The 25,854-nt window shown below is 33.0% G+C and overlaps 1 protein-coding gene across 1 annotated transcript in view; it reads left to right on the forward strand.

The window, feature by feature from the left end:
- Window positions 1–25,854, forward strand: part of LOC308640603 (cohesin subunit SA-1-like) — a gene marked incomplete at its 3' end in the record, with an annotated part of 135,692 nt that overhangs the window by 52,556 nt on the left and 57,282 nt on the right. Inside the window, exon 4 of the mRNA XM_081312446.1 lies at window positions 11,162–11,366. Within this exon, the coding sequence (XP_081168572.1) occupies window positions 11,162–11,366 (205 nt within the window). The remainder of the gene's footprint in view (window positions 1–11,161; window positions 11,367–25,854) is intronic.

Consider the following 25,854-nt stretch of genomic DNA (forward strand, 5'->3'; position numbering starts at 1 on the left):
CCAAGAACTTGGGTTTAAATACTTGTATATTACTAGATATACCATATTTGATTTTTTTTCCCTTCAAAATACTTTTTTGGTCATTTATTCCCCAGGGGATATGGGAGGTTATTTTTGGTACATCATATTTTATAGTAATGTTTTAAAAGATCTGAACTGTTAAATTCGAACTGTTAAATTCAAACAGTGGTTCTCAAAAGAGTAGTCATTATTAAAATATTATTGAAATAAATATATTATAGCAAAGTCAGGTGAAGGTGATCACCTAATCAAATACAGATAGATTTTATAGGAAGTGGTCTAAAAATCTATGTTATTGCCTGAGAAGTACACTAATATTCCTATTCTTTATTACAAATAGTTTGTTAATAAACTTTTTTAAGCCCTACAAACTTGCACATAGCCCAAGTGCTAAGTAATTATATCAACCTAATTTAGAAATAAATTAATTCCCAGAGCATTCTATGGCTCTTCAGTTTATAGCTAAGTATATTTGGTTCTTCTTGGAATCAGCCCTTGGAAGCTAAGGCAAAATATAATATTTGTTTTCCAGATTATAATAGCATTATATTCATATATATAAACTTTCAGGTATGTTTTTCCAAGATCAGCTAATATAGTTTTCATATATTTAAGTATGCCTTGTACATAAGGAAACATTTGTAACACATTTAATATATTCATTTAGTCCCTTTAATTCTTTTTATAAATTGTAAGATTATGTGGTGATTTTCTATAATGATTACAAGTTACCCTGCAGCTTTTTTCTCTTCTCATTTGTTATCATATGTACTTCCCTAATTTTTTTTTATTTAAAGTGAGTATGGAACTTCCATATTTTTATTTATATGAACAGTTATTTAATCAAAGGGTTAAAACGTTAATAAGTATAAAAGTGGTTAAATAGCACACAACCTCAAAAATGTAAAAGAAATGCTGCAGAGTGTAGAAGAAAGGTCAAATTATTTGCATTCTCAAATATAGTCTCTTAAATTTTTTCATTTATACATTCTATCAAGAAAGCATTTTTCAGCCTTCGAACCATCTAATAGTGAAAATTTGGGATAAAGTTAATTTGACATATAAAGTTTCTCCCCCCTCTTTGCCCTGTTGCCTACATTCTTCTCAAAGAGTAGCTAGATTTCTTATGGGAAGTATGCTTAAGTAACTGGTAATTATTTCACATTTTTCCCTTTTAGTTGTGATCTATGTCTAATTTTAAAGTATCTGGTAATTTGAAATAAATAGATGAAAGGATTTATTTTCTTTCCACTCTTGGTAATGTGTAGTCCTCATGTGTTGTAATAAGGTATAGTTTGCAGCATATATTGTTATTCATAGAATTAAGTGTATCTATTATTGTATTAATATTATTCACATAAAAGTAATCTTTGAAGGTCAATGAAGACAAAAGGGATATTTTACATACTTTTTAAATTAAATATTTTATTTAAATGCCATAATTACATGTGTTTCAAAATATTGCAGTCGTATCAGTGCAACCACATGCCATATTATTCACTTGTTGATTACAAATATTTAAGGTTTAGTTTCTGGTTTTTTCTCTGTGTTTAGTACTTTTGTATTTTGTGGGGGGAGATACAGAGTATAGACTATAAAATCATTGAACTTACATACGTAATTTACAGTAAGTGAATATATTAGTAAGGAGTGCCATTTCTTCTGTCTACCATCTTCAGTATTAAACTCATTACTCTTTCCCTTTGGATACTTGAAATATAATTTGTGTCTACCACAATGATCTGAAACTTAGACCCAATGAGGGAATACTCAGCAATAATACCTTAACATGTTTAATAGTTATGAAACATGCAAAATCCAGTGAGACACGAAAGGATGATTTAATTATGTAGGGTGTGAGGTCTTTACAAACTAGATTTTGCTTTCTTTCTTTCTTTCTTTCTATTATTATTATTATTATTATTATTATTATTATTTTGTAGAATCAGGAATTGGATCCAGGGCATCACACATGCCTGACAAGCACTCTACCACTGAGCTATATCCCCAACCCTGAATATAGATATTTAAAGATGAATAAAAATTCACCTGAAAAACTTGGAAGGAGTTTAATGAGGAGAGTTTAGAGTGCTTGAGGGGAAACAAAAATGAAGCTGAATCAAATCATTAATAGTCTTGTGTACCACACTCAGGAGATTGGCCTTGATGTTAATAAATTAGCCATACTGTAAACATTGTTGTTCTCCTAAGTATACTAGACAGTGTTGTAGGTAAGTGCTGAAGAGTTAAAGATGGGAAAGCTATGTGATTTGAACATTATAAAAATCTTGTGGCATTGACTTTTCAATATTCTTAATTGGTATAACTGTGTTTGTATAGGACAAATTAAATCAAACTTCCTCTTATTTTAGAAGTATATAGTTTTACCACAATCAATCAAATTAATCTTTATGGATACTTTTTATTGGTAAATATACAATAAAACTTCAAAACAAAAGTTCAGACAGTGTATTTTGTTAGGCCCTTCAAATTTTGTTGTGTAAAAATATTTTTTCACTAGAGCTTCCCAAGGGTGAATAGAATATTATTTTGTTTCCTTAACACATGGTTCTTTTGCATTCTAACTTTTTGAGGCAGAATTAAAATGAAAACTGGTTTATGTAAATTCAACAGATGTGGTTTTACATCATAAACTATGACTATTTTATTGTAATAATTTAGGAAACAGCACTCTAGAATTTGGAATTTCTTCTTGCGATTTCAGGAACATGGTATCCTCAAAGATGTTAATGTGTATAATTCCAAAACGTTTTTAATATGCCCATTTTTCATGAGTCACTTGATATATGCAAAGCAATATATATAACATTTGTGTAGGATATGTGAGTATGCCCTTGACAAATTAAAGAACTCATTTATTGCCAATACTACCAAAATGATCAGTGGACTCCTCTAGTTTATCCCAAAGGTATCAGTATCCCAATTTTTATTGTTGTTGGCTCCCCCCCCCCAATAAATCTAATGATAGATTGTTTCCCACTCTAAATGAAACGTCTGTCAAGATTCATGGATGAGAGTAAAAGAAAAACGTTTGGTAGTATCTCATTTAACTAATTGATAACATTTTTGGGCAAGACATTTAAAAGGAATGATATTGGCATTCATTGTTGCTTTGATTTTATATATTTATTTCTTTTTTAATTTTTTATTTTAATTTGTTATGTATTACAGTTCATATTACACATATAGAGCACGATTTTTCATATCTCTGGTTCTATACAAAGTATATTCACACCATTCGTGTCTTCATGCATGTACTTAGGGTAATGATGTCCATCTCATTCCACCATCTTTTTTACCCCCTTGTACCCTTCTTTCTCTTTCCTCTATCTAGGGTTCGTCTAATCTTACCATGCTGCCCCTTCCAACCTCACAATGAATCAGCCTCCTTATATCAGAGAAAACATTTAGCTTTTTTTTTGGGGGGGGGCATTGGCTAACTTCACTTAGCATTATATTCTCCAACTCCATCCATTTACCTGCAAATACCATGATTTTATTCTTTTTTATTGTTGAGTAATATTCCATTGTGTATATATACCACATTTTTATTATCCATTCATCTACTGAAGGGGGGCGTCTAGGTTGGTTCCAGAGTTTAGTTATTGTGAATTGTGCTGCAATAATATTGATGTGGTTGTGTCCCAGTAGTATGCTGTTTTGAAGTCCTTTTGGTATAGACCGAGCAATAGGATAGCTGGCTCTAAAGGTGGTATCATTCCCAGTTTTCCAAGGAATCTCCATACTGCTTTCCATATTGGCTGCACCATTTTGCAGCCCCACCAGCAATGTATGAATGTGCCTTTTTCCCCACGTCCTTGCCAACACTTACTATTGTTTGTATTCTTAATAGTTGCTATTCTGACTGGAGTAAGATGAAATCTAAAGTTTAGTTTTGATTTCATTTCTCTAATTGCTAGCGATGTTGAACTTTTTTTATATATTTGTTGATTGATTGTATATCACCTTCTGAGAAGTGTCTGTTCAGTTCCTCAGCCCATTTATTGATTGGAGGATTATTATTATTGTTGTTGTTGTTATTATTATTATTATTAGTTGTTGTTGTTGTTTAGCTTTTTGAGTTCTTTATATACTCTAGAGGTTAGTGCTCTATCTGATATGCAAGTGGTAAAAATTTGCTCCCAAGCTGTAGGCTCTCTGTTCACCTCACTGATTGCTTCTTTTGCATTTTTGTTTGAATCCATCCCATTTATTAATTCTTGATTTTAATTCTTTCACTATAGGAGTCTTATTTAAGGAAGTAGGGGCCTAATCCAATATGATGGAGATTGGGGCCTACTTTTTCTTCATTTAGATGCAGGGTATCTGATTAAATTACTAGTTCCTTGATCCACTTTGAATTGAGTTTTTTGCATGGTGAGAGAGAGGGGTTTAATTTTATTTTGTTGTGTATGGATTTCCAGTTTTCCTAGCAGCATACCATTTGTTGAAGAGGCAATCTTTTCTCCAGTATATGTTTTTGGCACCTTTGTCTAATATAAGATAACTGTAATTATGTGGGTTAGTCTCTGTGTCCTCTATTCTGTACTATTGGTCTACCAGTCTATTTTGGTGCCAATACCATGCTGTTTTTGTTACTGTTGCTCTGTAATACAGAAGTTCTGGTATAGTGATGCCACTTGCTTCACTCTTTTTTCTAAGGATTGCTTTAGCTATTCTGGGTCTCTTATTTTTCCAGATGAATTTCATGACTGCTTTTCCTATTTCTATGAGGAATATCATTGGGATTTTAAATATAATGCTTTTGTTAGTATGGTCATTTTAACAATATTAATTCTGCCTATCCAAGAACAAGGGAGATCTTTCCATCTTTTAAGGTCTTCTTTAATTTCTTTCTTTAGTATACTGTGAGAGGATTTGTCACTGATATACAGAAATGCCTTTGATTTATGAGTGTTGATTTTGTATCCTGTTAATTTGCTGAATTCATTTACTAGTTCCTTAGTCTGCGGCTAAGGAAACAAATCACCAAAGTTGATGATTAAAGAACAAACATGAATAAAATATTTTAGATATCCCTATCATCATTTTTAGAATCATATTGAAAATAGTATTCTCGGGGTGACTTATTCATTTGATCAATAAATATTTGGATGTCTTTTACATTCCAAGCGTTGAGGATATAACACTTGAATGCACTAGACACAAACCCCTGCCCTCGCAAAATTTTCATTTTAGTTAAGAGGAGAAAGCCAAAGAATAAACACCTAGGCAAAATACTGTAGTATGATAGATGGCAATAAATACTGTGCAGAAAAATAAAATCAGTAAGAGATTGGCCCAAAAGGGATGATTTAACATAGTACATTCAAGAACACCTCTCAAGAGTGTGACACTGAGCAAAGACTTGAAGAAGATGATGGCTCTCATTAAACTCATATCTGAAGGAAGAGAAAACAAGGGCAAAGACCCTGAAATGGAAACATACCTAGTGTATTTAAAAGACCATAAAGAAGCTAGTGTGACTAAAACATACTAATTGACATTACTGTATTTAATTGTTATGTCTTCAGGACATTTTGAAACTATAAAACAATTTCTCAACTTTTTTTTTTCTTTAAGTGGTATTAACTTTTTTTGGTATATATTTTTTCATTGTCGATGGATCTTTATTTATGTGGTACTGAGAATTGAACCCAGTGCCTCACACATGTGAAGCAAGCACTCTTCCACTGAGCTACAATCCTAGCCTGACATTAACTTTTTTACAGCATTAAACTAGTTGTCTTGTAAAGCATCCCACATTTTTTGTTTCCCAGATTTTTTTTCTTTCTGTATTATTTAACATGTTCCTATGTCCTTTTTGTTCTTTCATTGAACGTCAGGTCTAAGGACCTCCTTAGATTAGATTTTTTTCAAGGAAATTCATTGGTGAAATTTTGTGTGCAGTATATACCAGAGTATTGATTAACAGAGCTAAAATTGAGCCTTGTTTAAGGTGCATTGCATCTCTTTGTAAAATTACATTTTTTTTTGCAATTGCCAAATAATGGTTTGACAACCATTGAAAATTGGCCAAATAATGCTTTCAGTGTTCATTAATAATCTGTTCCTAAAACTTTGGGTTTATTTTAAATCTTGAAATCAGTGTGGCCTGAAGTCTGGAAATTGGATATTCTACATAAAATGTTTTGAATTAAAGTGTGACCATCTATTCTTATGGGACAGAGTAATTGGGCATTCCTAAACAAAACTTAGTCCTCCTATTGAAAGAATTCCTCCACGCAAGACACTTCGCTGGGGAGAATTCCACTTTATTACAAAAGGCTGTGGGCTTATATAGATCTAAGGAGAGATAGCAGGGCTTAGGTAAATGACGGCTCACTCGTTTATTGGTAAGTTCCTCCGGAGCCCACGAAATTAGTTCTTATTGGGGCTAAGGTTTCCTGCCAGAGAGATTTGAAATTGATGCCAGCGTGAGAGTTCACACCGGCGGGAACTTTTCGCACCAGTGAAAAAAGGGGAAAATACGAAGAGAAGGTCCTTAGGCGTTTTTTTCCTGGGGTGCGGCTGCCGTTATACTTTTTCCCAACACCTATCAGATGTCAGGAACAATGAATTTTTTATTTTCTGTTGTGGAAAATCCACCAGTCAACCAAACCAAAAACATAAAACTTATTTTTGTCTGTCATTTAAACTGGTAATTTTATTTTTGCACTATTTCAGTGTTTATCACATTCCTTCCATTATCTTCCTCACCATTGCTACTATCTTAAATTTCCTGCTCCATCTCTCATTTTGTTTATGAATGTGTTAGAATGGTAAGTCTCCGTAGCTCTTTTTCTGTTCCTTTGCCTAATGACTGACTATTCTCTACATTACAATCAGTTATTTCTTTATAAAACTGGTTACTCACTTGGTCAAAATCATTCATCAGCCACCCACTGCCTCGAGAATGAAGTTTAACTTCCTTAGTTTCCTTTATGAGTCACTATGCTCCTGCCCTTATTTTGTTATTTTAATACTAGAAATTCTATTTTAGTTTATGAAACAATGTAGCTCTATGGTCCCATTAGTATGACTTTGCTAATTGTATTGCTTACAATGCTTGTTCCTCTTGCCCATGCCCATTTCATCTGTAGAGAATTGACAATACTTTCTACGTTCTATATACTTTTAACAACTCCTGTCATGTGTGTGCGCACGTGTGCACATGCACGCGCATGTATACATATTCTTCATTAAAGTAGAAATTCTTTGAAAGAAAAGATATTTGTTGTACTCATATTTTTTATGACCAGGACCTGATATAGGAGCATGTTTGTTGTTCAATAAATTATTAGATAGTTGGTAGATGATGGGGGGGGTAAATTGTGCTCTATAAACAAGTGTTCATAAATCACTGTTTTAAGTAATAGTAGTACAGTAGTCCTTTCTTATTTGGGGGAAAATGTTCTAAGAACTATAGTAGATGCCTGAAATCAATAATGGTACCAAACTTCTATGTATATATGTGCCTCACTTTACAATGGGATGTATCCTAGTGGCTTAAATCTTGAGACAATGTCTCATTAAGGTGCCAAATTTGGCTGTCCTCAAACTTGCAAGCCTCCTGCATCAGCCTCCCTTATTGAGACTGTAGGCGTAGGACATCACGCCCACCTCAGTTTTTTACCCTTATAATTGAGTGTCCACTGTACAGCTTTGTGAGAGAATATTATACTGTATGTCATAAGTATCGGAAAATATCAGAATTCAAATTCCAAAATTCAAAATGATTGCAAATGAATGCATGTCATTTTCTCATTATCATAAAATCTAAAAGTCATAAAGGGACCATTGGAACTTAAAAGTTTTTCCAGTACATACATGATAAATTAGGTCTAATTTATAAATTAGGTATAGTAAGAGACTGATAATAATAACAAATAATAAAGTAATTATACAAAAATACCATAATAAAAGTTATGTGAATGTGGTCTCTCTTTCCTCTTCACTGCCATGAGGCAGATCTTGAATACAACATGGATATTCTAGATAATGGATGACTTATGTGCTGGGTAGTGGGATGGTGTAATATTTCATCACACTACTCACAGCAACAATTTAAAACTTAAGAATTGTTTGTTTCTGTAATTTCCCATTAATATTTTCAGATGGAGGTTTACCAAGGTTGACTAAAACCGTGGAAAGCAAACCCACAGATTTGGGTAGGGGATACTGTGTATCTTTGGGTAAATGTGTTGAAATTAGATAGCTAAAAGCATGTCACTAAAAATAGGACAGCATTATCCATTAGCTGGTTTTAAAAGCAATTCTCTCAGATTTGTTCCTAGAGAATGTTTTATCTTGTTAGATATCTATAGTTTGTGACCAAATTTAGTTCCCAAATATCTGTAAGGAGACTATTCTTTGCTATTTTAAATTCTGATAGATCATTATTGGTTGTTATTTAAAAATCACATGCTTAAAGATTGAGCAGTCAGTTCTTTCTACCTCTACTAATTACATAAGTTCAACCATGCAGTGGACCTCTTAGGAGATTATCCTTTTCTGAAGCTCTAAATCTAATTTTGTTGCTGACTCTTTAAACTTGGCACTGTTTTCTTGTTTATTTGTTTGTTCTTTCTTACCCTATCAGGGCTCCTTTGAAACATCTGTTTCATAAGTAGGTTGTCTCTCTAGTTGACAACAGAACTTCATTTGCCCCTCTGTTGAAAGAAAAATCACCAGACAAACCTCTGTCCTCCAGATTTCCTTTAGTAAACCAAGTGAAGCGCAGTGTATGGACTTTACAATACCAGAACCAGAAAACTAAACTCTAGGATCTAGAACAAATTCTTTATTTTTCTACAGGTCTTTTTTCTCCTATTATGCCTATTAGTAATCACCAGTGCATGGATATAAACTTCTTAATGTGCAAAGTATATACCATATATTTTAATGTACAATATATTATATTTTGTGACACAGATTTTCTACCTGTATTTTCTGAACATACTTCAATGAATTGCTTTTTTTCTAGACTTTTTTTGTTAACTCTGTTATTAGTCTTTACATTTATTTATTGAATAATTATTTGTTCAAATATTATAAGGCTTTGCCCAAAGATCTTAAATATTAGTTTTTGGATAAAGCTTTTAGGTTACTTGATTATTATCTCTATTTTAATTTCCTTATTAGTTACCTTAGCTTCCCTGAAAAAAAGATGCTACTTATTTTTCAATGTCCCTTGCCCTTCATTAACTAGACAGTTTTTAAAATGTGGCAAGCCTAAGAGCTACTATTAAAGAAATTCTCTACCTGAATGCAGGAGATTTTCTTTTCCCAAAATGTTTTTCCTCTTGATAATAATATTTGTACTAGTTTCAAAAGCAAAAAGGAACAAAATGCTATACATTTTCACTCTAGACAGTAGTCTAACTGGATTTGTTTTGTTATAACAGGTTTCAGATTTCTCTAATGGTGTAGTGCTCTTGCCTTGTTATATCTTGCCTAAGGATATCAGAAGGTTTTTTTTCTTTGTGTTCCTGCTCCATCCTTGTAGACCTCTGCCATCTCTATACCCAGTGCCACAGAGGAAATCTCTCATCACACTCTTACCCCTTTACCAGTGGTAGACTGGTATTCCTAGTCCTACCTAAGATTTAACCATACCCTTTGTGCCTGCAGCCACTGAGGGACCTGTCCAGCTTTCTTCTTTCTTTTTGTAGCAGCCAATCTCCTCCTTATATCTGTAGATCGGTTGATTGGGAGTTTCCTATTCCTTTCCTAGTGTTAGCAGACCTTTGATATTGGCATAGATTTCAGAACCCAAGACTGTTTTGCTCCTGACTTACAAGAAGTGAGTTTAAATTTACTCTTATCCCAACCACAATGGATATTTGCTAGTGCTATGCAGATAATTCAGTTTGCTGTTCTTCCCTTCACTAGATTAAGGCTTTCTGATAAAAAGGAAAGTTCTGAAAAGGGAGCTGGTATTCTTACCTTTTTCTTAGACATTGAAGATTATTCCCTCCTGGCTTTTCTCCCTAGAGAGAGGTTCTCTGTTTTCTTTCTCTGTGCCCAGGTTTGGTTGTGAATACAAGGTTATAGAAAAAGAATTTTGAGTGAGTGCAAACTTCCCTTGTTATTCTACATTGACAAGCTAGCACACACTTGATATTGAACAGTTAATGAAATTTTTAGTTGATTTCTCTTACCTGCTTAAGTAATGGTCATCTTTCTGCCTTGTGAATTTTTCTTTCTGTATGTAAGTGTTTTAGATTATAGAGAGAAACCCCTTAAAAGTTGGGTTCAGCTTTCAATTTTTGTACTTTAAGCAGGTGATACAATCTAATGATATCAAGAGCTCATAATAGTTTTTTTCTTAGAAAAGTTAATAAATTCATTCTACATAATAGAATTAAGTTTATAGTAACATTGGAATAAATGATGTAGGTATTTCTGATGTGAAAGATTAGTTTTGGGTTCTTCAATGAAATGCTCATCCTTTTGTAATTCTTAAATATTCTACTTAAAATATTGGAAGATGTTTTGTGATATAAGTATCATTATTACTTTGATCTAAATTCAATGGCAAATAACATTTGTAAGTCTAAACATTAATGTTTTGGGTTTTCTTGAACAAAGATTCAAGTACCACATACTAAAATCTATTATTTTGAATGAAACATTTAGAATAATAAAGTAGATGATGGTTTTAAAGTACTAATTTTGAGCACTTAAATATTTTGTCATGGCAGTATAAAATAACAACAACAACAACAAAGCAATCAGTATATTTAGGAAAATAACCTCTTATTTTTGCCCCCAAGTGCTCTGAAAAGGAGGATGCCTACTTATGTTGTAGGGGGGGAGAAAAACTTTTAGCTGTGTGTAGTGGTGCATGCACACAGGAACCGATAATCCTAGCAGCTCAGGAGGGTGAGGCAGGAAGATCATGAGTTCAAAGCCAGCCTTAGCAACTTAGTGAGGCCCTAAGCAACTTAGCTCTGTCTCTTAATAAAATATAAAATAATAAAATATAAAATCCAGTGGGGCTTAACCCAGTGGCTTAACCACTGGATTCAATTCCTGGTACCAAAAAAAGGAGGGGTGGGGACCTTTGATCAATATACTATCATGTCATACTTACTATTCTTTTTATACTTTTTAGGACAGTGGTGATTATCCCCTTACCATGCCTGGACCACAGTGGAAAAAGTTTCGATCAAATTTTTGTGAATTTATTGGAGTCCTGATTCGACAGTGTCAATATAGCATTATTTATGATGAGTATATGATGGATACAGTAATATCCCTTTTGACTGGTTTGTCAGACTCCCAAGTCAGAGCTTTTAGGCATACAAGTACCCTTGCTGGTAAGTAACCAACATGTTCTTTCTTTTCCATTTGGTTTGTTAAGTATATTTTATTTCAGTTAAGCCTTCTTTAGAGCAAATATTAATTTAATGCCAGTGTTCTGGAAAATAACACTTTCTGCCAAATTCATCTCAGTGATTTGTGTTATCTGTTAGGGTAAAGTTTAAGCCTATTTACTTAACTGGCATCTGATAACCTTAAAAATAAAAATGTGTCGGTAAATGTCTTTCTGAATGTGTTTTCCTACATCTTTATTTTACAACCAAAACATTTTAAGAGGTAACTATGCCATATTCTTTGGTAAACCCAATTAATGATAGTGGAAATTCCAAATTGGCACTATTTTTTCCTCCACTTAATTACATTGCTTTATGGCTTATTGTTTTATTGCAAATATTTTAAATAATTCTATCTAGTATAAAACAGATATTCTTTCTGTAACTAATGCTTTGCTAACTTAAACATATCTAGACCTAATGTCTCTAATATCAGTTCATTCAGGTACACTATAGATAATCTGAAGAACTGATAAGTTTTTACCTTTGCTTTCTTCATTTAGAATTATTTTTAACTTGTCAGCCAAGTATATTCATTTTTTTGTTTTCCCACAAGATAATTTTATTAATTGAGTAATTGTCTGTTTTGCCTCTACTACTTTAACTGTGCTTACCTAAAATGACTGTTCCTTTTCATTCATGTATGGAATGTGCATGTGAGAGCACATGTGTATATATAAACATATTTCAATATTTCCAACTTACATCTTTTTGTAGCAGTAACTTTGTGTATCTTCCATCTTAATTTTTACCATGACAAACCAGATTTAGGTTAACTAAATGCATTTCATCTTGCATTTAAATTTTAGTATTTAATTTATTTAAAACATTGTTTCTCAAACCTCAGCATGCATAAGAATCATCTAAAGACATGTAGAAACAGATTATTGGGCCTCACCCTCAGGATTTAACAAGTTTCTAAATGATGTTGATCCTGGTGGTTTGGGAATTATATGCTACAAATGCCTGATTAAATATTGTGTTGTTTTCTGGCTTGACCTATTACCCAATTCCAGTATGATAATATTATCTGGAGTTATTTGAGATATTCCATTAATTTTTTCCAATTTTCTTTTCATTTATTTTGTTTGCTCTATACAGCTATGATTAGTGTTCTACAGTTTTATGCCACACATATATGAAACGGTTTATTTTCTTTTACCATTGTCTTTTTTCTCATTGTTAAGAGGAGAGGGAGATGTTTTACCTAGTTTTATCTTTATATAAAAGGTAAAATAGAAATATCATTTATTGTTAAATATTTCTGTACAGAACATAAAGCAAACACAGTTTATTCTGTTTTGAGAATATCCTCTTCTTCATTATTAGGAAGAGAAATGTTTTTTACGTAGTTATATATTTTTTAAAATATAATTAAAATGTTTATTCAGTAAGTTGTGTGATACTACACATTGCTTTCTAATTTCATGGCCTTTAATATCTTCTGTATATGTCTGCTTTTTCTTTTATTTTGTTTTCTATTTTCTTTTTATCTTACTTCTCTCTGTGTACAGTAATGCCCATTTACCTGGTTGTCAGATTTGAAATATACACAACTTAAACATAAGGTAGAAATTGCTTCTAAAAAGCCAAAGTTGCTGTCATAAAAAATTAATGCACTTGCAAAAAGAAGTTATTATCTATTTTCTTAAAGTCAGGAGAGAAGGAGAAGCAACAAATTGAAGATTAACCTTAGATACTATTCTGCTGGTAGTGTTTTGAAATGACAATTCACAAAAAAGACAGAAAGGTTAGTTTATAAATCTTATGTTTCAGAGCAATCTGGGGCTCTTCTTTAGCAGTAGACTACCTCTCTTGAATCCAGAAAACTTTGTGCCACATAACTCTATTTAAGAACAGAAGTTGGGCACCTTGGTGCATGCCTCTAATCCCAGTGACTTGGCCGGCCTGAAGCAAGAGGATGGAAATTTCAAGGCCAGCCCAGACACTTAAATAAGACCCTGTCTCAAAATAAAAAGGATGAGTATGTAGCTCAGTGATAAAGAACCCTTGGGTTCTAGTCCCTAGTACTGAGGGGTAAAAAAGGGAAAAGAGAAAGAGTACTGTATTATAGAAATATGCAGGATATTTTCACTTTTAAAATATTGACTTAGGACTAGGGATATATATTTCAGTGGTAGAGGGCATGGTTAGGCACAATTCCCTGTCTTCAGTTCCAGAACCAAAAATAGCATGTTGTCTTAATTCTTTGAACAACACACTTTAATTCATTTGCATTTGTCCTCCGATGCCATGTAAATGATGTATTTCTGTATTTTAACTGCATTTATTACGATGATTCATTTTAGTTCTTCTTTCTGTTGACTCATTTTCACTATCCCTTTGGTTGCTTATATCTGCTAATTTTGTATATTTTCATTATGGCTTTTCTTCTGTTTAAGTTGAGTAGCTTCCTTCTAGTTCTTTGTTGTCTCTTTTCCCATTATTTACTTGTGTTCATGATAGCTCTTAAAATTGCTTTATGAATGCCTTTTTGTTTTCACCCAAACTCTTTTTAATTTCATCATGTAGATTATTTGCATTTGAAATTGTTTTTCAAAATCAAATATTGAAAAGTGGAAGTTATCAACATTGTTTATACTGATTTTTTAAAACTTAGAACCTATTTTTCAGTCATTCTCTAAATTTGTTTCAAAATAGTACTATAATTCCCATATGTCTATATTAATAATCATATCTTCTAAAGCTCAGTTGAATAAAATGTGTGAGACATATCAATCACCTTTCTTTCAACAAAGCACAGAGGGCTTGCTGAGAACTTAATTCTAGGTTGGACAATAATTATCCATATTGTCAAGGATTTTTTGTTCTCATCTTTGCCCTCTTTTTTTGTGGTATGTATTGAGGCATAGATTAAAAGATAATCATTTTTATTCACTTTGCAGGACAAGTCTTGGGGACTAGATAAAATGGGCAGGAACATTTAATCCTCTGCTTCAAAGACTATGTGCATGGACAGTTACAAGGCAGTTATGGCCAGATATGATTATCGGCTTTGGAATAAAATGCTCCTTGACATTGCTTATATCTTAGCTGAGAAGAGAGACAATCAGGTTAGTTATTTTGTAGGGTACAGATGTGATGAGTTCCATAGCTTCATAAGTTACTAGAGTGGTCTTATCAGTAGTACTTTTTATCTGTTTTCCAAATATCCCACTTTCTTATTATGAATTAACTAATGTGTCCCTATTATCAGTGTTTATGCATTGCGTTAAACTCTATACTACATTTTTGTTAAAAGTTTTCAACATTCTGTAGTTCTTCAGGTCTGTTTATCCCAGTTTATAAGTATTCTAACTTTTCATTGGAGGTAAACTCTTTTTGGAGTAGTTTTATTATTAAATTGAAACAGGCTGATAACAGTTACATTTTATTTCCTACTTTCCTTATTTTTCTTTTCTATTAATTGAAAATTTAAAGTATAGTGTTTTATTTACTTGACCCATTTAATAAAAAAGGCTCACATTGCAGTACAGTTTTTATTAACTCTTAATCCTCAGAACTAAGTACCCTTATAATAGCTCTCAGTTGGACATATTAGAACAGTTTGTGGATTTAACTTATCTAAGAAACATTTTGTTACACTAATTCTGGTGGATTTATAGTCTGAGACTGGGAACATTTTCCCCCAATTTGATGAAGTTTTTATACTTTAGGAGAAAGTTGTTGTTTTTTTTTTTTTAAACATGGTCATGAATAAATAGGATTCTCTTTGATTTAGCACTTTGTTTGGAATTATGAAAATAATGATTTCTTCCAAGAATCTTTTTCAGAATTATAGTTATCTCATTTTTAAGCAATTGCTTTTAAACTGTATGCCAATACTTCAGAACTTGTTCACTTCAAATTTTTGTTAGATGGCAGTTTTCAGAATGAGCAACGTTGGTTTAACTTTATTTTTCATTATTTTCTCACCTATGTAATTTTCTAATGATGTTGCAGATAGTATTAATCTAATACTGGCTGGCTACCTCTCACTTTTAAGGTGAAGATGCTTATTTGAACAAAGGAGAATAAAGAATTAAGTATCTGTATTAATAATGAGGTGATTGATTCTGTTTTAATTTTTTCCAAATTGAGTTTGGGAAAAATTTTAAAATGTGGTCAAGATCATTATATAAGGGCAGTCTTGATAAATGGTTTCAAGATAAATTTCAAGATAAAACTCTTGAATATTTCTTTATACTTTATTGTTTAACACTATTATGTTAACTTGTGGTTGATTTTATATTTGCATATGGTTTATTATTTATTAACATTTCTTAGTTAGCATCTCTAAACTTTTTCTGTGAAGAAAGACATAATGTATGTGAAATTGCTTTATTTATTAATAGTAGGGTGAAAATCATTTTGCTTTAGAATATTGACATTTCTTTTCTTTGGCTTTTAGTTGCTGAAACCATATATTAGTGATTGATAGAATGGGTTTTGGAGCCAGACTTTCTGGATTCCCATTCCTCTGTGCCTTTTACTAGTTGGATAATCTTAACCTACCTGGTCTCATTTTCTCAAATGCAAAGTGGGAAAGATAGTGACAGTTACTTCTTTCTAAAAGAGATTAAGAGAGTTTGGAATGGTGTCTGGAATTTAGTAAGCTGCTGCTCTTACTCTATAATGACAAGAGGGCTAATAGTATTTGTCTGTGTTCATACAGAATGTTTGAGTACTTACTTATAGTAATAATAGACATGGCTAATGGGGAAATCAAGGAAAAACAACAAGTTAGTGAATTTTGAAAAATTGCTGTTAAGGAATACTAATATGATGCATTTTCATTTTACTTACCTATTGATTCTCAGAACCCATATTCTGTTTATTAAATTCACTAAGTATTTTATAATTCTTAAACAGACAGATTATTTCTGTTTTTTATGGTTAGGACTTGAAAAGTTTAGTACAATCTGTCATCATCAAAAAAAGAGACCATAGAGTATAAATAATTTCTCTTTTAATTTTTGTCTTTATATTTAATTTTTCCTACTCATTTTTAAGTGTTTCTTAAAAAGTACAAGTTTTCATTGCCTTGTACTTTTATTTCTTCTGTTATTTTACTTTATCATTCATCTTTCTCACCCATGCTACAGGTATAAAACTTTAATTCAAGTTTCTAATATTTGTTAATCATTACCTTGTAGTATTTTGGGGTTAATATACAGTTGGCCAAAACCGCAAAAACCAGTTGCTTAAAATAAACCTTGTTTTTAAAAATCACTTTACAAACATTTTGTATTTTGTATTTATTAACTTAGTGACTTTGGACAAGCAGCTTAACATCTGTGCTTCATCTGTATGGTATCAATACCAATGATCCTATCTCAGTACTGGCATGTAGTTAAAACAACGTGGAGAATAAGAACTCTTACAAACTTAAAATTATGGTCAAAATTAAGATAAATAAAATCAAGGAAATAAAATAAGTGTTAAATTTATTTAACAAGAATTTTAATGTGCTTTTAATTTTTTTAAATCATAACCTTATTTGCTACAATTGTAATGTCCCTCTATTTATATAAATTTTCTGTTTTTCCTGTTGTTTGGATCCTTTATCTTTTAGATCCCCTATTATATTTTTTCCCCTTAATTTAGTCTCCTTTTCTGGTATAGGATATTATCTGATACATTTATGAATAAAAGGATATCAGGGAAGTAAATATTTGAGATTTTGCATGTCTACAAAATATGGATTTGGCCTCTTATTTAATAGTTGACTGCAATCTAGATTTAAATATTACAAATTATTTTCTTCAGAATTTGTCTCTACCTTCCAGTGTTGCTCCTGAGAAGTTCTTCGCTATTAAGATTTCAAGGGCTGGGATTGTGGCTAAGTGAGAGAATGCTTGCCTAGCATGTGTGAGGCACTAGGTTCGGTTCTCAGCACCACATATAAATAAATAAGATAAAGGTTCATCAACAACTTTACAAATAAATAATTAATTAAAATATTTCAAGCCTCTCTCCTTCCCTCCCTCCCTCCATTCCTTCCTTCCTTCCTCCCTTCCTTCCCTCCCTCCCTCCCTATTGAACTGGGGGGGGGGGCACTTAACCACTAAGCCACATCCTTAACCCTTTTAATTTTTTTATTTTGAGACAGCATCTCACTAAGTTGCTGAGGCTGGCCTCAAACTTGGAATCCTCCTGTCTCAGTCTCCCAGCCACTGGGATAACAGTCTTGAGCTGCTTTGTCAAGCAATGATCCTGTTTCTTGTCTTTAGAAACTTTTACATTTTGCTACTTGTTCCTAGTATTCTGAAATTTTACGGTGCTATACTCTGGTGTATGTTTTTTCCAGATTGGTGGGTATCATTGTGGGGTTGTCTAGTGGTAAACTAATGTTTTCATTATAGGTCCTCAGATGTTGGCTTTGGTAATATTTTTTTTCTCCTGTAGAAGATCAGCTTCTTTGCAGAAGCATGTATAATGGCTGTCTTGACATTTTGGAGTTGGGTAGGGTGAGGAAGTGCTTGACATTCTGCACATCACATATAATTGTGAATGTGAATCATATATGTGTGTGTGTATGTATGTATGCGTATGTATTATGTATATATACGATGATTCCAAATCTCTGGTTTATTTTCCTCAAGAAATAAATGTCTGGACTTCCAAAATAAGTATGTGGTAGAAAAATTGCCAGGCTGCCTAGGTTTGGTGAGGACATGGGAATTTTTTTTTTTTTTAAAGAGAGAGTGAGAGAGGAGAGAGAATTTTTAATATTTATTTTTTTTAAAGAGAGTGAGAGAGGAGAGAGAGAGAGAGAGAGAGAGAATTTTTAATATTTATTTTTTTAGTTCTCGGCGGACACAACATCTTTGTTGGTATGTGGTGCTGAGGATCAAACCCGGGCCGCACGCATGCCAGGCGAGCGTGCTACCGCTTGAGCCACATCCCCAGCCCAGGACATGGGAATTTAATTGCATATTTTACAGACTATATCACTTTCCATCTTCTGTGGAACAGATGCAGTCTGTTTCTGCATTTTACAGAGCAAAATGGCTTTTTGTTTCACAGATAATAGCTGTCATGATTTTTCTACCCCTTTCTTTGATTTGAATGTTCCCTCCTTGTCTCCTTGCTATTCATATATTTGTGATTTGACACTGCAGGTATTTTCTGGATTTTTTGAAGATGAAAAATATTCTCTCCTTCCTATTTTGCTTCAAATTTAAAGGGATAAAGGGATTAGTTAAATCTTTTTTTAAATAGTTTTTTAGTTGTAGATGGATATGATACTTTTTATTTGCTTGCTTATTTGTTTGTTTATTTGTTTTTATGTGGGTGCTGGGGATTGAACCCAGTGCCTCATGGATGCTAGGCAAGTGCTCTACCCTGAGCCACAACCCCAGTCCCAATTAGTTAAATCTTTATCATTTGAAAATGATGAAGCTTATCATAGCCCCCTTTTAACCTAAGCTTTTTATAGTAAGGCTTATGCAAAATTAAGTATTATCAACCCTCTCTTAATAATCTAATGTGTCCCATTATCAAACATTTTTAGACACTAGATATAGTAATATGTGCCTATAGTCCCCTCCCCACTTGGGAAGATCACTTGAACCTATGAGTTTTAGACCAGCCAGGGCAGTGTAGTGTTTTTTTCTGTTTTCCTACTCATCTACTGTTTTTCTTCTATTTGGTCCTGAAATACTTTTACACAGTATTTTTTTTAATTTTTTATTTGTTTTAATTAGTTATACATGATAGTAGAATGCATTTATACACTTTGATATCTATAGATGGGATATAATTTCTCATTTTTCTGAGTGTTCATGTTATAGAATCATATTGGTCATGCAGTCACATACATACATAAAGTAATAATGACTGTTTCATTCCATTATCTTTCCTATCCCTAAATCCCCTTTCCTCCCCTTTTTTTCACTTCCCTCTACCTAGTCTAAGGTAACATTCTTCTTCTCTTATTGTGAATTAGTATCTTTATATTAGAGAAAACATTTGGCCTGTGGTTTTTTTTTCGGATTGGCTTATTTCGCTTAGCATGATATTCTCCAACTCCATCTATTTACTAGCAAATATCATAATTTCATTCTTCTTTAAAGCTGAGTAATATCCCATTGAGTATATATACCCCCTTTTTTAATCCATTCATCTATTGAAGGACACCTAGGTTGGTTCCATAGTTTAGCTATTGAGAATTGAGCTTCTTTAAACATAGAGTGGCTGCATTACTATAATATGCTGATTTTAAGTCCTTTGGGTATAAACCGAGGAGTGGGATAGCTGGGTCAAATGGTGGCTCCTTTCCAAGTTTTCTGAGGAATCTCCATACTACTTTCCATAGTGGTTGCACCAATTTGCAGTTCCATCCCAGTATTTTTAATATTCTTCACACAATATCTATCTCTTTTTTCCTTTCATCATTTATTATAATCACATCCTTCTTTATACCCTCAATTTCTTGCCTCTGTCTCCCTTCGTCATACTCCCTAGAAAACCCTGTATCACCACATGCACCACACTTGCATCAGAGTACCTGAAAGTGACTGGGGAGGAAACCTAACTATAATGGCTGGATTTTCTGTTAATCTGTCAATGGAACCTTTTTAATGCTGCCTAGTAAACCCTATGATATTTCATTCTAGAGTTATTTGCACTTCCTTACAAGGTTATGCCTTACCTCAAAACTATAAAACCTCCTGTCTTATCTTCACACTTAGTTGATTATCTTGTTCTTTAATGGAAACAATCAGAAGAGGATTATTCAAGGATTAAACCTACCTGTCTGGCTACAATAGTTGTAATATCTATACTTTCTGTCTTTTCTCTTACTACAATGCCCTCTAAGGCCAGTCCTTATATTTGTACAATGAATCTAATCCCCGTTCACTTTAGAACATTGTTTTTCACATTGTTCTCTCTCTCTTTTCTGACTTCAATTTGTCCCCTGGGATTAGATAAGTCTTATCATTATGCTAACATGCTGTAATGGCTCCCATCTTTTAGAAATCCTTTGCATTAATCTGGATTCCTTCCAAATAACAAAACCATTTAGAAATATAGTTACCTATTTACATGCACACACACACACACACACACACACACACACACACACACCAATACATACATACTTAAGTAAATTGACTCTATGCAATTATGAGCTGGCAAATTGAAATCTGTAGAAAAGCCAGCCAACAAGTTGGAAACTCAGTCAGGAATTATACTGCATTGAATCAGATCTGTAAGGCAGGCCAGAAGCTCAGTATTTTATGCTGCAGATGTCAGAAATTTCTTTTGAGAAGTTTGTTTTTTGTTTTAAACCCGCAACTAATTGTGTGAGGCCCACTCACATTAAATCTCCTTTGTTTAAAATCAGCTGAATTTAGATATTAATCATATCTACAAAATACCTTCAAGGTAATAAGTCGATTAGTGTTTGATTAAATATCTGACCAAGGTAATCTAGCAAAAATTGACATATAAGACTGATTATCACAAATCCCTTGTTTCCTCATGCCCCTCAGCTACATTCTCATCGCTCCTTTTCTATGCCACAAATCACAAAGAATTATTTATATGTACTATTTTACTCAGTATCCTCATAACTCTCTTTGTACCTACTCCTGTCAGGTTTCTGTTTCTACCACTGCACTGCCTATGTTGTCGCCTGGTTAGCAGTTACCTTCTCTAATTGGTAGATCCCCCCCCTTTTATTAAGGTGCATTATAATATACATAACAATAGGATTTTTTGTTACATGTTCATGCACGATTGCCAGTATCTCTTTCCCTTTCCTTTTTCTTCCCCTGGTCCCTTTCCTGTGTTTACTGGTCTCCTTTCTAATTTCATACAACCTCCACCACATTTTTTTCTTCTTCTTTTTTTTTCACAAGCATCTACATAAGGGAGAAAACATCAGACTTCCTGAGTTTGACTTATTTCACTCAACATGATGTCCTCCAGTTCCATTCATTTACCACCAGATTACATTATTTCATTTTAGTCCCTGAATAAAACTCCATTGTGTATATATACACATTTTCTTTCTCCATTCATCTGCTTTTATTCTGGTTGTATAATTTGACCATGTGAATTGTGCTGCTATAAACAAGGGTATGCATATGTTGCTGTAGTATGATGACTTTAATTCTTTGGCATAAAAATCAAGAAGTGGTATTGCTGGAACATAGGGTGGTTTCATTCCTAGTCTTTTTTTTAATTATTCATTTTAGTTACATATAATATTAGGATATATTTTGGCATTAATCACAAAAAAATGGAATATAACTTGCTTTAATTTAGCCCCTAGCACTTTTCCCCTTGACCTTTTCCCCCTCTTTCTGTTCCCCTCCCTATCTCCTACTGATCCATCTGTAATTTATAGTTTTTTTTTAAATTAGTGTCTTATAGATATACTTGATGTTGGGATTCACTGTGGTATATTCATGTATGTGTACATACGAAAGTTCAGTCAGATTCATTCCACTGTTCTTCCCTTTTCCTATCCTTCTTTCCTCCTCCTCCTCAACCACCTTTGTCTGCTGTATTGAATGATCTTTCCTTTTTTTGTGATGAAATTTCTCCCCTTTTTTTCCCTTTTCTTTATTTGTTAAACACACACACACACACACACACACACACACACACACACACACACACCATGCCTGCCTAGTTTGGATTAGCTTCTACTTATTGGAGAAAATATTTGACCTTTGATTTTTGGAGACTGGCTTATTTCATTTAGCACGATAGTCTCCATTTTCATCATTTGTTGGCAAATGCCATAATTTCATTCTCTATGGCTAGTACTCCATTGCATGTGTATATGTATATGTATGTGTGTGTATATATATATATATATATATATATATATATATATATATATATATATACACACACACACACACACACCTCATTTTTCTTGAGCCCTGTTGAAGGGCTCCTAGGTTGGTTCCATAGCTTGACTCTTGAAATTGTGCTGCTATAAACATTGATGTGGCTGTATTCCTGATGTATGCTGGTTTTAAATCTTTTAGATATACATCAAAAAGTGAATAGCTGGGTCATACGGTGGTTCTATTCCATAGTCTTTTGAGGAAACTTCATACTGATTTCCATAGTGGTTATACTAATTTACAGTGTTACCAAGAGTGTAAAAGTATTCATTTCCCCACACATCTTTTCCATTTGTTTTTTGTTTTTTAATTCTTGATGGCTGCCATTCTAATTTGAACAAGATGAAATCTCAGTGTATTTTTGATTTGCATTTCCTCATTGCTATATTTGTTGGCCATTTGTACTACTTCTTTTAAGAAGTGTCTGTTAAGTTTATTTTTTCATTTATTGTTTGGGTTTTTTTTTAGTCCTTTATATATTCTAGATATTAAACCTTCTGTCAGAAGAGTAGCTAACAAAGCTTTTCTCTTTACACTCTTGTTTTCTTTGTTGTGCAGAAGCTTTTTAAATTTGATGCTGTTCCATTTATTATTTCTTGGTGTTATTTTCTGAACTTTAGGAATCTGTAGAAAAAGTCCTTGCCTGTACCTCTATGAGAATGTTGACCCTACATTTTCTTCCAGAAGTTACAAAGTTTCTGGTCTAATTTCTAGTTTTTTGGTCCCTTTTGAATGGATATTGGTTCAGGGTAAGAGATAGGAATAGAGTTTCATTCTTAGACATATGGATATCCAGTTTTCCTAGCACCATTAGTTAAAAAGGCTATCTTGTCTCCTGTATATGTTTTTGCTATCCATGACTATATCTTTTTGGGTTTGTCTGTGTCTTCTATTTTCTTCCATTGGCCTATGGGTCTGTTTTTATGTCAGTACTATGCAGTTTATATTACTATAACTCAGGTATAACTTGAATTCATTTATTGTGATTCCTCTCCAGCATTGTTTTTTTGGCTTAGAATTGCTTTGACTATTCTGTGTCTTTTATTCTTCTAACTGAATTTTAAGACTTTTTGTTTTTCCTAATTCAATAAATGATGTCATTTGTATTTTAGTTGGGATTTCACTAAATCTCTACTTTGCTTTTGATAGTATGACCATTTTAACATATTAATTCTTCCTTTCACTGGAGCTCTTTCTACCTTGTGTCTTCAGTTCTTCAGCGTTCTGTAATTTTCATTGTAGAAGTCTTTCACTTCCTTGGTTCGATTTATTCCTAGTGCTGGTTTTTTTTTTTGGGGGGGGGTGGGGGGAGTATGGGGAGTATTATAAATCAAATTATTTTCCTGAGTCTCTGCATATTCATTATTGATATATAGGAAGGGTTATGTTGATTTTGTATCTTTAGCAGTTATCTTCTCATTGCCTAGGTCATTGAGCAACTCACGGATGTCACCTTTCTTTCTTCTTGGAACACTGTCTTTGCATGTTTTCTGGAAACAAGTATTATCCTATAGGTTTTAACTAAACTGCACATATTGAATTATCTTTAAGACTCAGTCTTCAGGTTTTTTTTTATTAAGTAATGAATAAAGTGAAAAATAGTTTGTGTTAATTTTTCTTTTTTTTTTTTTAGTTGTAGTTAGACGCAATATTTTTATTTATTTTATGTAGTGCCTCACCAATGAGGTACAGCCCCATCCCTTGTGTTAACTTTTTGTTCACTGCGACAAAGTACCTGAGAAAGTCAAATACAAACCATTTTGACTTACAATTTTACAGATGTGAGTTTATGGTCAGACAGTTCAGTTGTTTTGGAGCTTATTGAGGCAGTACATCATGGTGAAAGGGCATGATAGAGCAAAGCTGCTCATCTGCTGGCAGCTAGGAAGCACAGACAGAGCGAGGTGCTTGGAGAAGAGTGTTGGGGAAAAAAATATACCCTCCAAAGTTAATCCCCCAGTGACCTACCTCCTTCAACTAGGCACCATCTCCTAAAGTTTCTATCACTCCCAAAGCTACAGACCAAGCTTTCAACACATTACCCTTTGGAGGAACATTTCAGATACCAACCATAACACAGTTCCATGGTTTAATTATTTTTCTGAAAATATAATCATTCTGAGAGGCATAATATTCAAGAGTTCATATTCAAAGTAAAAAATGTTACATGGTGACATACTACTTATCTATCCCAATCTCAAATTCTTTTCCCTGAAGAAAACTAAAATTTCTAGTTTCAAAAATATTTTATGTGTATAATAGCAAATACAGGTTCAGTGAGAGGCAGTGTGGTATAATGATTGGGAGCTTGGAATATGGAACAAATCTGCTTGTAATCAAATTTTCTACCAGTCACTGGCTGTGTAACCACTGTCTCTTAGCTGATCTGAATACATACGTGCAAAGAGCTTAGAAGACTGGTATATGAAAATAAGTGACATATTTATTCTTTCTGCTAAATGATTTTGTAATATAAATAACATCAGGCATTTTGGCTCTCCCCCCTTAAAACACACACACACACACACACACACACACACACACGGCAAGCTTTTTTTTTAAAAAAAAATTCTTTTCTTTCTTTTTTTTTTTTTTGATGTTGATTGACCTTTATTTTATTCATTCTATGTGCTGCTCTGAGAATCTGACCCAGTGCCTCACTCATGTTAAGCAACTGCTCTAACACTGAGCCACAACCTCAGCCCCAGGGCAGGATTTTCTTTACAACAAACAAATCATACCTGATATTTTTTCCTTTGGCCAGTAATTTTTCATTAAATATTTGTGCCATCCAGTTTTATAGCTCTCAATACCAATGTCTTTGATAGCAACTTCTAAACGTTTTACCTACTGGACATTGCCACTTAAATACATAATTAGCCGGGGTGGGGGCACTTTTTAGGTACCTTTGTTGCTTCTATTTCTCTGATTTCCTTTATTATAATTTTTAAATTTCCTTCATTATAATTTTTAAAATTTGTTCACCTACACTGTTAAAATATACATTATATGTAACCATTTTTTTCTACCTCTTGCTGCCACCTTAATCTAAGCCATCATCACTTTACTTTTAAATTATTATTTAACATTTTAAGCAAAAGATTTTCAGCTCTCCTTCACTCTTCTCCTATTTGGTTTTTTTTCCTCCACTTTTACTCTCAAGTAGTCAGGTGCTTTGTTTGTTCATTTTTGTATCTCTAACACATCAACCAATGCTTACTATATATTGGGTTGATATGTGAGTGAGGAAGCACTAAATAAGTGCTTTGTGAACTATGTGGAGTAAAAAAAGAGTTTTGTTTACCAATCTGTCACAAACTAGTACTTTTGTAAAATGCAATCAAATAGAATTTAGGAAAAATGAAATATTTATTACTGTCATTTTATTAGCTACAACATACTGTCAGATTGCTATCAAAATTTCTAAGCACTTTCAAATTTGTACTTACAGTGACCTTATAATAAACCTTTTTTGTAAGCAGCTGTTTGCTGACCATACTCTCAGCACAGTACTAGATCATGTTCATCATTCTATAACCCACAGTTAAAAATGTAAAAAC

This window comes from Spermophilus citellus (genome assembly GCF_964194105.1).
Source record: "Spermophilus citellus genome assembly, contig: SCAFFOLD_55, whole genome shotgun sequence".
Classification (NCBI taxonomy): domain Eukaryota; kingdom Metazoa; phylum Chordata; class Mammalia; order Rodentia; family Sciuridae; genus Spermophilus; species Spermophilus citellus.